The 12905-nt window shown below is 36.2% G+C and overlaps 1 protein-coding gene across 16 annotated transcripts in view; it reads right to left on the bottom strand.

The window, feature by feature from the left end:
* CDC42BPA (CDC42 binding protein kinase alpha) overlaps window positions 1-12905 on the bottom strand; it is a 331875-nt gene that overhangs the window by 30859 nt on the left and 288111 nt on the right. For all 16 annotated transcript variants that reach the window (XM_054519311.2, XM_054519266.2, XM_024248084.3 and 13 more), the window contains 6 exons: window positions 12549-12630; window positions 10515-10731; window positions 9657-9719; window positions 7887-8480; window positions 5278-5375; window positions 2434-2518 (listed from right to left, as the gene is read on the bottom strand). In XM_054519311.2, coding sequence (XP_054375286.1) covers window positions 2434-2518; window positions 5278-5375; window positions 7887-8480; window positions 9657-9719; window positions 10515-10731; window positions 12549-12630 — 1139 coding nt within the window. The remainder of the gene's footprint in view (window positions 1-2433; window positions 2519-5277; window positions 5376-7886; window positions 8481-9656; window positions 9720-10514; window positions 10732-12548; window positions 12631-12905) is intronic.

Genomic DNA, 12905 nt, shown 5'->3' with positions numbered 1-12905 from the left:
AAGGCCTAGCTTGCAGCCTATCTCGACTTTCAATATGCCTTCTCATTAAGTTTAATTATTTCTAGCTTTTGATTTAAAGTAAGAGATGTGCGACTCTTCAGTTGAACACTTAGAGTCTATTGTAGGGCTATTAATTGGCCTAATTTCACTATTGTTGGTTCTCAGAGAATAGAGAGGCCCAATGAGAGGGAGGGAGACAAGGGAACAGCTGCTTGGTGGAACAGTCAGTACACACACATTTATCAATTAAGTTTGGCATCTTATATGGGCATGGTTTGTGGCACCCCAAAACAATTACAATAACCTCAAATTTGGATCACTGATCACAGATCACCACAACAGACAGAATAACAGTGAAAAAGTTAGAAATATTGCAAGAATCACTAAAATGTGAAACAGAGACATGAAGTCAACACATGCTGTTGGAAAAATGGCTTACTGGAGGCAGGGTTACCATAAACCTGTGATTTGAAAAATGTAGTATTTGTGGAGCACGATAAAGTGGCACACAAGAAAATGGGGGTATGCCAGTATAAAACTAAGTATGGGTCTTGGAAGTGAAGTATCTAAAGCTTACACTTCATTAACTTCACGAGGTATCCATCTCTGAATGAGAATCACTTCTAAAACCTGAATATCCTTTCTTAAGTCATAATGGAGTCTTACCACAGACTTCTGCTATGTTCACCAGCCTGTTCACCAAGAAACCTCTGGTTCCAAGACAATGTACCAATGCACTGAACCAGAAATCAAGCAATTTTGTGTATTCCAGTACTTATAACACAAAAACACACCAACAAAATAAAACAAAACCAACAAAAATAATCACAGAAAAACTTGATGGATTTTTTTTTGATAGTAGAAAAGACAAATTTATTGGAGGAATATGGGGTAGGTGGGAGAAAACCATTAAGATAATAATTTCATGGCCAGGCACGGTGGCTCACGCCTGTAATCCCAGCACTTTGAGAGGCCAAGGCGGGTGGAACACGAGGTCAGGAGATGGAGATCATCCTGGCCAACATGGTGAAACCCTGTCTCTACTAAAAATACAAAAAAATTAGCTGGGCATGGTGGTGCGTGCCTGTAATCCCAGCTACTCAGGAGGCTGAGGCAGGAGTATCACTTGAACCCAGGAGGTGGAGGTTGCAGTGAGCCAAGATGGCGCCGCTGCACTCCAGCCTGGCAACAAAGCGAGACTCTGTGTCCCAAAAAAAAAAAAAAAAAAAAAAAAATTCACTACCCCAAAATAATGGGTCTCAACATTTTAATGTTTTCTCGAAGCCAATATTTTTACTTATATTTGTCTACTTAAATTATTTTAAATACTGGCCTGGCGTGATGGCTCAGGTCTATAATCCCAGTACTTTGGGAGGCTGAGGTGGATCATTTGAGGTCAGGAGTTCAAGACCAGCCTGGCCAACATGGTGAAACTCCGTCTCTACCAAAAATACAAAAAATTAGCTGGGTGTGGTGGTGCACACCTATAATCCTAGCTACTCAGGAAGCTGAGGTGGGAGAATCACTTGAACCCAGGAGAAGGAGGATGCAGTGAGCCAAGATTGTGCCACCGCACTATAGCCTGGGCAACAGAGTGAGACTCCATCTCAAAAAAAAAAATTATTTTAAATACATAATGTACTGTAAATACATCCTCGCTAACAGACCTGCCATAACATATCAGAAATTTACAAATACTTCTATTATATAGAAATTTGCTGCTATGACACAAAAATGACTTTATTATATAGAAGAGGGCACTATCATAATATTTGTTAAAAGTGAGACTTTAACTGTTTGGACACCCTGACAGGCAAACAACATTTAATTCTATGTGAACAGTCTCCCTGGCATTTTATGTGTGGTATGTAATGTCATGTGTTACCTCAATATTTTGGTCACTAACCAAATATCCTCCCCCCGTGTCTGTAACACTCTGGGTCTCCATTCCCTCTCCTGATTCCAGGCACTCCCATGACTCTCCTCTCTTTCCTGCTTCTTCCCATGCTGACATAACCACTTTCAAAGTGCTAGGCCCTGTACACTGGCAGAAGATATGTTCCTGAAGACATATTCCTCAACTCTAGATGAGCGTTTATAATTTTAATGTTACAAATTTTGGTCAGGTTCTACAATACTGAAAATACAGAAGATATAATCAGCTACACTTTCTCTACTTAGGTACTCCACAGAAAAATAATAAGGTACGTCAGAATCAAATACTTATGCGAGCTTAAACAGAACGACTTTTTGCTCAGTAATTTATTCTAATATATTAAGAATGTGATAGTGGCCAACAACATAGACTTGGAGTAAGATACACCTGCGTTGAAATCTGGACTCTGGCACTTATTATTAATGTGACCTTGGGCAGTTCGCTTAGAAATAATATTTCCAATGAAGCTATCCCTAAGAATATATATATTTTCTTACCTGCCATCTTATTTTTGAAATATATTAATCTAATGGTCTCCAACCCTAAAAGATTTAATGATCCTTCATTGTTTAAGGGTCGAACCTAAAATAAAAAACAAAATTAGTATTTCAACAAAACCTTTAAAAATTAAATTATTAAACTTTTGTCCTGCTTATAAAGCACACCTTATTAAGACTTCTCATTTATCTACTTCAATATACAGCCCTCTCAGAAAAATCAACAATAATTCTGACTGGAAAGGTATAACACTATCTAATTTGAACAAACAAACTTACAATGATAACATTTTAAAGGAAGGCTATCCTAAGCAAATGAACAAATAAGTAGAAATACATTTAAACCTTAGACTTTTTAAAGCCATTAATGACCAAACAGTTAAACTAAGAAGATATCAACACAGCTAACTTATGAATTCTTACTATCAAAAACTAAATGCATACATATGATGGGGATGGAAGGGTAGATCACTGGGGAAAGGAGGGACTGTCAATAAATAGTGATTGAGCAACTGATTACATGGAACCAATAAAATAAAATCTCTGCTTCACACCACACACAAAAGCATCAGTTCCAATTGGATTAAAAACATAAATCTAATAGGCTAAGCTTTACAATGTTTGGAGGTTGGGTATATACATTTAAAAAAGATTTTTTAAAAAAGGTAAAATGTTTGGAGGAGAATAGAATGTATCTTATGACCTTAAGGTAGGAAAGAGTTTCTTAAACAAGAGAAAAAAGACAAACATAAAGGAAAAGAAAGATACATTTAACTACATTAAAATTAGTAACTTCTGTTCAGCCAAATACAAATGAATGAATAGGTCACAAAGAAGAAAAAGATTTACACATCCATTATTAGCCAGTATCCACAGTGTATAAAGAATTCCAATAAATAAGAAAAATATGGCCAATCCAATAGCAAAATGAACAAAAAGCATGACCAGGCATTTCATGGAAGAGGAAATATGAATTATGAATAAACACACAAAAGATTTTCAACTACACAGTTAATTAGGGACATGCAAATTGAAACTTCAATGAAATACTACCTTGTAACCATTTATAAAACCTATGAATCCTGACAATGGGAAGTACTAGGATGTGGATAAGAATTCCTTTATGCTGTTGATGGGAGTATTCGTTGGTACAATTACTTTGGAAAATAATATCTCATAAAGCTGGCTGAACTCCCTATGTCCCATCAATTCTGCTCCTAGGTGTATGACTCAAACTCCTGAAAACTATTCCAAAACACATATGCAGAAACATCACAATTGCAAAAAGCTAGTAAATAATTCAATGTCTCCCAATCAGGGAACAGACAGCAGTGATAAGTTCACCCAACAGAATATTTTATAGTACTGAAAAGCAATAAACTATGGTATATGTAATAACATGAATGAATGAGACTCAGTGGATGAGTAAAGAAAGCAAGATAGAAAATGACTATATATTATAACATTTTTATAAAGCTCAAAACCAAGCAAAACTGAAAGATACATTATTTAGGGATACTTAAATATGCAAAAATTCTGTATTTTAAGAAAAGCAAAGGAATGATAAGCACAACATGACGCAGTTTGCAGTTATATGAGTGATGTTCTGATTCTCAGGTTAGGAGGTAGGTTCATGAGTGATCAGTTTATTATTATCCTTCACAAAGGCCATGTATCCATTCTTTCACATACACTGCAAAAATTACACGATAAAAATCAAATAGGGCTGGGCGCAGTGGCTCACGCCTGTAATCCCAGCACTTTGGGAGGCCGAGGCAGGCAGATCACTTGAGGTAAGAAGTTCGAGGCCAGCCTGGCCAACATGGTGAAACCCTGTCTCTACTAAAAACACAAAACTTAGCAGGGCATGGTGGTGTACACCTGTAGTCCCAGCTACTTGGGAGGCAGAGGTGGGAGAATCGCTTGAACCCAGGAGGTGGAGGCTGCAGTGAGCTGAAATTGTGTCACTGCACTCCAGGTTGGATGACAGAGCGAGACCCTGTCTCAAAAACCAAAACCAAAACCAAACCAAAACAAAACAAAACAAAAACAAAAAAATCCACAGAAAAGTAATAATGTCCAATCCAAATTTACAAACTAGAGTATATTTTAGTTGCTTTAGATAATCTGGCAGTAATTACAAGAGCTTTTTAAACTGCTATTATGATTTTAAACAGGTGCTAATTTTGAAATATGATTTCAGCTACTTTCACGTATTCTCTAAACCCTGTCCCCCAACTAATCATACATGCTATATATATATCACATCTATCTATATGAAACTATTGCTCTTCATTTTTGCAAACTAGCAGTTCTATAATTGTAAAAATTCTTTGTTATGGAAACAGGATTATATATTAAGAAAAATATTATGTTTTATTAGGAATATATGAAATCTTTATTTTTCAATTATGAGATACTTAAACAGTTTTGGTTCTAAGTTTAATTACTTTTCTAGCCTGTTAAATCTGTCCTCACAGGATTAAACACTGGGTGAATGACAGTTATAATTCATAATAATCATGTACTCTCTCAGAGCTCCTTAATCCAAAAGTTGAAGATAACACTGACATTTTAAGTTGTAGGATATATTCTAGTTGTTCATAATAATAACAATCATACTTTGCATAAACCAAATATAGTAAAATTAGTATGGTTTTAGCTAGGCATAAGGAAATTAACTAACTTTATTTCTGTTTCTATTTTCTCACTCTTAGCTAAGTCCCAAACTGCCAATTACACATGCCAGAAAATGTTGAATTAATAAAAAGAAATTATTATGTAGTAATTTAGTGTTTTCACCTATACTCAGTTGGCTTAGCCCACATTTTAATGTTAAATTACCTTTTTGAGAGGAAGAGTCTGAATCCATTCCATGGAGTTCACATCAAAGATATCAACTGCATTTTCACTGTACACCGAGAGATATGGTGCATTGTAACCTGGGAGAAGGGAAGGAGGTGGCAGCTTGTGGATTACTTTTAACTATTAAACCCCAAATATTTTGAAAGGTCTACACTAAACAACCGTAGAGTGGAATCCCACTCAAATCCTGTGTGGCTATCATAACATTTTTGAAGCAAACAGAACATATATCGTAAATGAAGAACTGGTACACCATGGTTCAGATTATACAGCCATTATAATATAGACGGATTCTGTAAACACCAGGGGTATACTATTTCTTTGCCCAACATGAGTTCTGTAAAGGAATTTCATTATATTTAAAGTATTTGATTCCTAAAACTAGGTAAGTTATTGACAGTGAATCAAACTTAGAAAGCACAGAAATCTTCAGGTAAGTGTTCTAGTCCCTGTTAAGAATGTATAATAAAGCACTGTAACACAGTTACATGAATAGGGTAGATGCTCAATACATACTTGTTGAAAGAATGAATATCAACAAATGGTGACAAAAGCAAAGAAAGATTCAATGGTTTACTTAAACTAAGGTTACAAAGGGAATTATTGGCAGAGCTATACAAAAAAGTCAGACATTCCAACTCTGACTCTACATTAGAATAATTGTAATTATTATCTGACTCAGCTACAAGACAGCAATTATTCTATTGATAAGAAAGAGAGTGTGAGAGTGTGTGTGGGTTTGTTTTTAGAGATAAGGTCTCACTATGTTGCCTAGGCTGGAGTGCAGTGGCATGATCATAGCTCAAGTGATCCTCCCACCTCAGCCTCTTGGGTAGTTGGGACAACAGGCATGCAACCACTACATCTGGCTAAAGAAAATTTTTTATAGAGACAGGTTCTCGCTATGTTGCCCAGGTTGGCCTCGAACTTCTGGCCTCAAGCGATCCTCCTGCCTCAGCCTCCTGAAGTGCTGGGATTACAGGTGTAAGCCACTGTGCCCACCTAAGACTATATTTTTCAGAACAAAATATTAAAAATAGTTAATTCCCAAGATCTGCAGTTGAAAAGCTGGAAAGACCAAAAACAACAACAATAACAACAAAAAACAATAACAACAAAAAATAGTTAAGTTGTTCATCCCAGGATGGAGGGTGGGGAAAAAAAAAAAGTCTGGATGGGTAGAACTAGAGGTATTTTTCTTTTGTCCTGTTTACGCAGACTTTCTGATTTTTCTGTAATAAGCATGGACTGCCCTCCCAAACTTTCTCGCACTGAACCTTTAAACTTGACTAGACCCATACCCATCACTCCTCCTCCTATCTTGTTACAAATGAAGAGGTTTTACTACTCCTGCCCCCAAGTAATTCTTGCAACCTGTCTTCTGAATTTTGTCCTCTCTGGCCTTCTTGGTGGTCTTGCTCTATTTCCCATATAGACAACTTTTCCACGTAGTTCCCTAGGGTTTTTTTCCCTTCAGCATTTTAACATGCTCAAGTATTTTTCATTAAAAACAAAACAGTTTGGATGAAATACTTCTCCTATGTGCTTCTATAGAACTCTCTACTTCTGCTATCATAGCACTTAACACTCTACTGCAACTACTTGCTTTATCACAAATCTTTTCCACTGCACCCCATGCTCTGTGGGGTTAAGACTGTATCTATTTTACTCATTGCTGTAACTCACATTCGATGGCACATATTCAATAATAATTGGATTATTTTCAATAACCAAAGTATTCTATAATCAAAAGTACTCAATAAGGCTGGGTGTGGTGAGTCAAGCCTATAATTTCAGTGCTTTGGGAGGCCAAGTTGGGAGGACTGCTTGAGGACAAGAATTTGAGACCAGTCTGAACAACTAAATAAGACCATCTCTACAAAAATAAAAAATAAAAACATAAGCTGGGTGTGGTGGTGTACACCTGCTGTCCCAGCTACTCGGGTGGCTGAAGTAGGAGGATTGTTTCAGCCCAGGAGTTGGAGGCTGCAGCAGACTATGATGATACCACCGTACTCTAACCTGGGTGACAGAGCAAGACTCCATCTCTCAAAAAAAACAAAACGTATTCAATAATTTATTATGTCTTAATATTCCTTGAAGGGGTAAAATAAGCAATTATAAATATCTACCCATGTAGATAAAAGTGGAAAACTGAAAAAACACCTCTTATAGATGCTACATTATACCTTTACATACCTGATTAAATAATTCACTTAGTAACTACTTCTCCAGAATAAGTTCTGCGAGACACTGATGCTTACAAGCACCATATTTTGGGGGACCATGAGATAACAATTCTGGGTTATTTCAAAATACAATGTGGGGTAAAAAATCCATCTTAGTGAAATATTCCACAGAAAGATATTTTGTTTAAATTACGTGCATGCTAATGCTGGCCCTGTTTGCCCAGGCCTAACTACATATGGTTTTTAAATCAACAACATAATCAATACTGAGGAAAAGCATTAAGAATGACTTTTTAAAAAAACTGTTATTAATAATGACAACATTTGGGAGATGAAGTGGAAGGGAAAAGGAAGGAAAGAGACAAAAAGATAAGACAGCCATAAGAAAGAGAATCTTACAACAAGAGGAAGGATTTGCTGGCCACATCAATTCCTGTTGTCTAGATCTTCGGCCCTGGCAGTCAGTGTATATCCCAATGCTGTTAAAACACAGCAGATATTCTTTACTGGAGATCTCAACTGCGCAGATAGCATCCATTGGTTGATGTGCAATAAATGATAGTGTATGGTCATTTGAATGGAGCATACTGTATGGACTTCCTTCTCCATTCAAGGGGTATCTTAGAAATCCTGACTGGAATCCCACACAGAGTTGTTCACTGAAGATTGCCATCCACTGGACATTATATGGGACTTGAATTTCCTTAAATTTTCTGTGACGGGTCTTGCTCTGAAATAGTTCATAACAGAGGACCTGCCTTTTCATAGCCACACACAGGCAAGTGAGAGCTCCATGGCGCACCTTTCCAGAAGTTATGGTTTGACACCCTTTAGTTTCTGCCAGCTTGTAAAAATCGGTCTCTCGCCCATCCAATGCTGACATAGGAAAAAGTCGTACATGACGATTTCGTCCTGAGATCACAGCAACAAGCTGATCATTTGGAATGAGTTCAATCTGATGAATCTTCTTATTGTCACCAACTCTAATAATTTCTAAACACAGAAAGAATAATAAATCAAAATATAGTTTTATTGATTTATCATATCCCAATTATACTCAAAAGGATATAAGTCAACTTACAGATGCACACATGGAAGAATAAGACATCAGAAGTCACAGGAAAAAAAGATTATCAAACCCATCATAAGATAATTTAACTCACCTATAGTATGTATTAAATTGAGTCCTGAGATTTCTGGCAGCCAAGGCAAACCCCAAAGGATTCTTGTGTAAAAGTATGCCAAATCTTCAAGGAAACTTTTTTACTGGCACTAAATTCTAGGGAACGTCACCACAGGATTCCCATTTTTAAAAACAGAGAACTTATTTTTCAGAAGTTTTTATATGGGTAACAATGCATTGTTTTCCCATGATCTAAGTTGACATAAAGATAAAACTTAGAATATTGTATTTATGAATACCAAGTTATATTGGTTTCTCTTTATTTCACCCAGCATTTAGTTTTTCCCTAGAAGAAAAACCTCCAAACAAACACATTTTAACAGCTGTTGCCTCTTCTGGTACTAATAGAACAATGTGAAAATCAAGTTGTATATATTTTTTTTCATGTTCCATCTTTGGAAATGCAATCTGGGCTGGGCGCAGTGGCTCATGCCTGTAATCCCAGCACTTTGGGAGGCCAAGGCGGGTGGATCACCTGAGGTTGGGAGTTTGAGACCAACCTGGCCAACATGGAGAAACCTCGTCTCTACTAAAAACACAAAATTAGCCGGGTGTGGTGGTGCATGCCTGTAATCCCAGCTACTGGGAGGCTGAGGCAGGAGAATCTCTTGTCTTGAACCCAGGAGGCGGAGGCTGCAGCGAGCCGAGATCGTGCCACTGTACTCCAGCCTGGGCAGCAAGAGCGAAACTCCGTCTCAAAACCAACCAAACAAAAAAAACAACAGAAATGCAATCTGAGTTCATACAGAACTGTTAAATAAAATGATACAAGAAAGACACTACATATTTGAAGTTTTAAACCTCAGGGGGATTATAGAAATTTAAAAATAATCTTTTAATTTATAAACATCAAATTAGGTCTGGAAAATTTTAGTCACAGGATAAATAAGAGCAAATCCTGCTCTTTGTAAAATTTAGAATCTAGAGTTTAAATTTTTTTAACACATGATTTAAAATTACTCCAAAAAAAAAAAGTTTTCTCTTACCATCTTTGGTGACATGTACAACAAATAACCCTTCTTCGTTTCCCAAAGCAATTCTTTCATGATCTATGTAAGACATGAATGTGAAAGATTTTTATTAGGAAAAAAACCATGTAATGCTAATAAACCAGATGATAAGAACATTTGGTGCAAAAAATGGAAATAAAATAAATTACAATAACAGTTTACACTATTTCCTTTCAGATTATACTGGTAAACCTCTCATGTTTTCTAAAATAGAACAATTATTAAAGAATAATCCATATCAATACTTACAAAAAGAAGTAAATGTTTAATAAATGATGAAACAAAATGAAAAACCTAAGTTGTTCTACACTTCTTGTTTTGGGAGGTAAAAATTGTGAATGGCATTTGAACCATACTCATTAAACTTTTCAGTATTTATGGAAAGTAACAAAAGAGTTAGATGCATACACAGGAATAGAGCAAAAATTTAAACCTCCAGACACAGAAATTGCCATTTGTTAAGGGGATTTCTTTTATGCAGGGCACTCTGTGGTATGTATTCCATCTTATTTAAACTTCCCAATAACCTTAGCAAGGTAATTACCATCTGTATTTTATATATTAAACTCTAAGAAACTAACTTGTTCTAAATCACACAAGCAGAAAATAGATTGGTAGGCTAATGTTTAGCACTGTTGTTTTTTCAGGAAAAAAAGGCACTTTGAAAGTGTACTTATACTCCTGTTTACTGAAAAACAAAGATCTGATATAGGTCTCATTCATTCAGTAAACATGTACTGAGCATCTGGGGATTCCTAGATGAAAGTCAATCCCTGTTCTCAAGGTAGATTAGAAAACAATTATAATAATGTGATAAATGTTATAAATTCATACCTATGATTGCGGCTGCCTGGGTTGTTTTAATGAGGGGTAGAGTGCTGTCATAAGCCTCTTTGGGAACATAGACTGAGCGGTCTCTGAATTTGTTTTTCTTCAAAATCTTGTGCAATTCACTCAGCACTCCCACCCACTTACTCTTCTCATTTTCACTGTCTGCTAGCATCAGGATTGAACATTTGTTATTAGATGCTGAGAGCTGGGAAGCTGTGACCTAGAACAATTTAATCAATATTCATGATATTAGAAAAGACACCCTTTATGCTAGTTTCATGATTATGTTAGTTTGCTTAGCACTCACCAATAAAGTGAGCATTCATTAAATGATACAGTTACTGGGGTTTAGCTATTCCTAATCAGAATAACTACCTTTAGCACTAGAATACATGACAAAGCAAAGGTAGCAGATACCATATGAAATGTTAGTATCATTTTCATTTTCCTTCTATAAAAGTGCCAGAACACTATCACTAAAGAGGCATTAAATATATAACAACAACAACTGACATTTATTGAGTCAATACTGAGCACCAGGTAGATCTAAGCACTTTACAAGTATTAACTCATTTAACTCTGTTAACATCGTCATGATTTAGGATGTACTGTCATTATATCCTTATTTTATATATGAAAAAAATGGTGATGCAAAGAAATTAAATCATTTCTCCAAGGACACACAACTAGAAGTCTGGGATCTTGTGCCCATGCTCTTAAGCGCCACACCATACTGACTTGCGACTTGTTTTAAGAAGTCAGAAGTGCTCAGAAATATATTCTCTGTTACTTCACAACAATAACTCGCATTATCATTAAGATTTGATCATTTAAATTAATATTTAAATGAAGGTTTATCATTATACAAACAACACTATCAGAGCAGTTTTAAATTTTACCTATATGAATTCCTTATTATAAGTAAAGAATTCCTTATTAAGTAGCAGTGACAATAAAATCACACTATGAAAATCAGTTATAGATAAGTGGGCCTCTGTAGGCTCCCTTGGTGGCTGGCAGGAAAATAAATAGTTGTCAGTCTGGGAACTAAGAGACTAAGTATAATCTTTGCCTGACCTTCCCTAGATACAAGATTCATAGAGAAATATAGGGAGATAGGCATAACAACTGGGCAGTAGTTTGTTTTTTTTTTTAACCTCTATTGTCTGAATTTACCAACTCAAGATTGCATCGTGGCAACAGCCTCCAAAGACGGCTACCGACAAGTCCTCCTAAGGAATTCCATTCTTCTCATCAAGAGGTGGAATCTATTTCCCCTCCCCTTAAATCTGGGCTGACCTCATGACTTGCTTTGACCAACAGAATGCAGAAGGGTTATTATACCTGTTTTGGGCCTAGTCCTCAAAGGGCCTGGCAGCTTATTTTGCTCTCTTAGAAGCCAGCCACTGGGAGCTCAGCCAGGCTACCTGATGACCAGAGACCACATGGAGGGAGTTCACAAAGAGGAGAACTGAGATCACCCAGCTAACAGCCAGCACCCAGATGTAAGAGCAAGGTCATTAGATGTTCTGGCCCCAAATGAGCTGAATGCAGTCACATGAGTGACACTAGCTGACACCACAAGAACTGTACAGCTGGTCCACAGAATAGTGAAAAATAGTAAATCATTGTCGGTTTAAACTACTAAGTTTTGGAATGCCTGTTACAAAGCAGTAAGTAACAAACACATTAGTTTTTCAAGACAGACATTTCTATTTTTTTAAAAACTTGAGAAACCTCACACTTACCTAATTTTCCATGTGGTAGTATTTATTTAAAAATTGAATTGGAACTAAAAAATATTATCTACCAGGAAGCATATTTTATAAGCCATATATTGATGCTTTCTCCAGGTCTTTCACTAATTAAATACTTAGCACCAATTTTCTATACCTTCAAGTACTGGATGACATGGAATATATAAAAGGATGTAAGATTTGGTTTTACTTATAGTGAATTTATGATCTATATAGGGAGGCAAAATATACTCATTAAAAACACATAATTCAGTGATCAAATTACAGCATACACACTTACCCTAAATATACAGGGTATATCTTTCCGACTTGCATGGATAACATCAGAAGCCAAGACTGAACTCACAGAAAATTCTTCATCCCTGAACGAAAAGCAAAGCATTAAAAGTTAGTATATGTGGCTATGTGTGTGTGGTTTGGGGTGTGTATCCAATTAACACATACCCAAAGCTTAACTGCACCAAACACCCAAATTTAATTTTTTTAAAAATTTAATTTTCCCCCATTGTAATTAATAGTGCCCCAAATAATTTATCAAGAATAACTTCCTAGTGGTATATTATACAAGAGCTAGAAATCATTACTGGCTTACCCACAGTCACAAGGCCAGTTAAGTATACACGTAGAACTGGGATTT

The sequence above is a fragment of the Pongo abelii genome, chromosome 1 (genome assembly GCF_028885655.2).
Source record: "Pongo abelii isolate AG06213 chromosome 1, NHGRI_mPonAbe1-v2.0_pri, whole genome shotgun sequence".
NCBI lineage: Eukaryota > Metazoa > Chordata > Mammalia > Primates > Hominidae > Pongo > Pongo abelii.
This window is presented reverse-complemented; position numbering and strand designations above follow the sequence as displayed.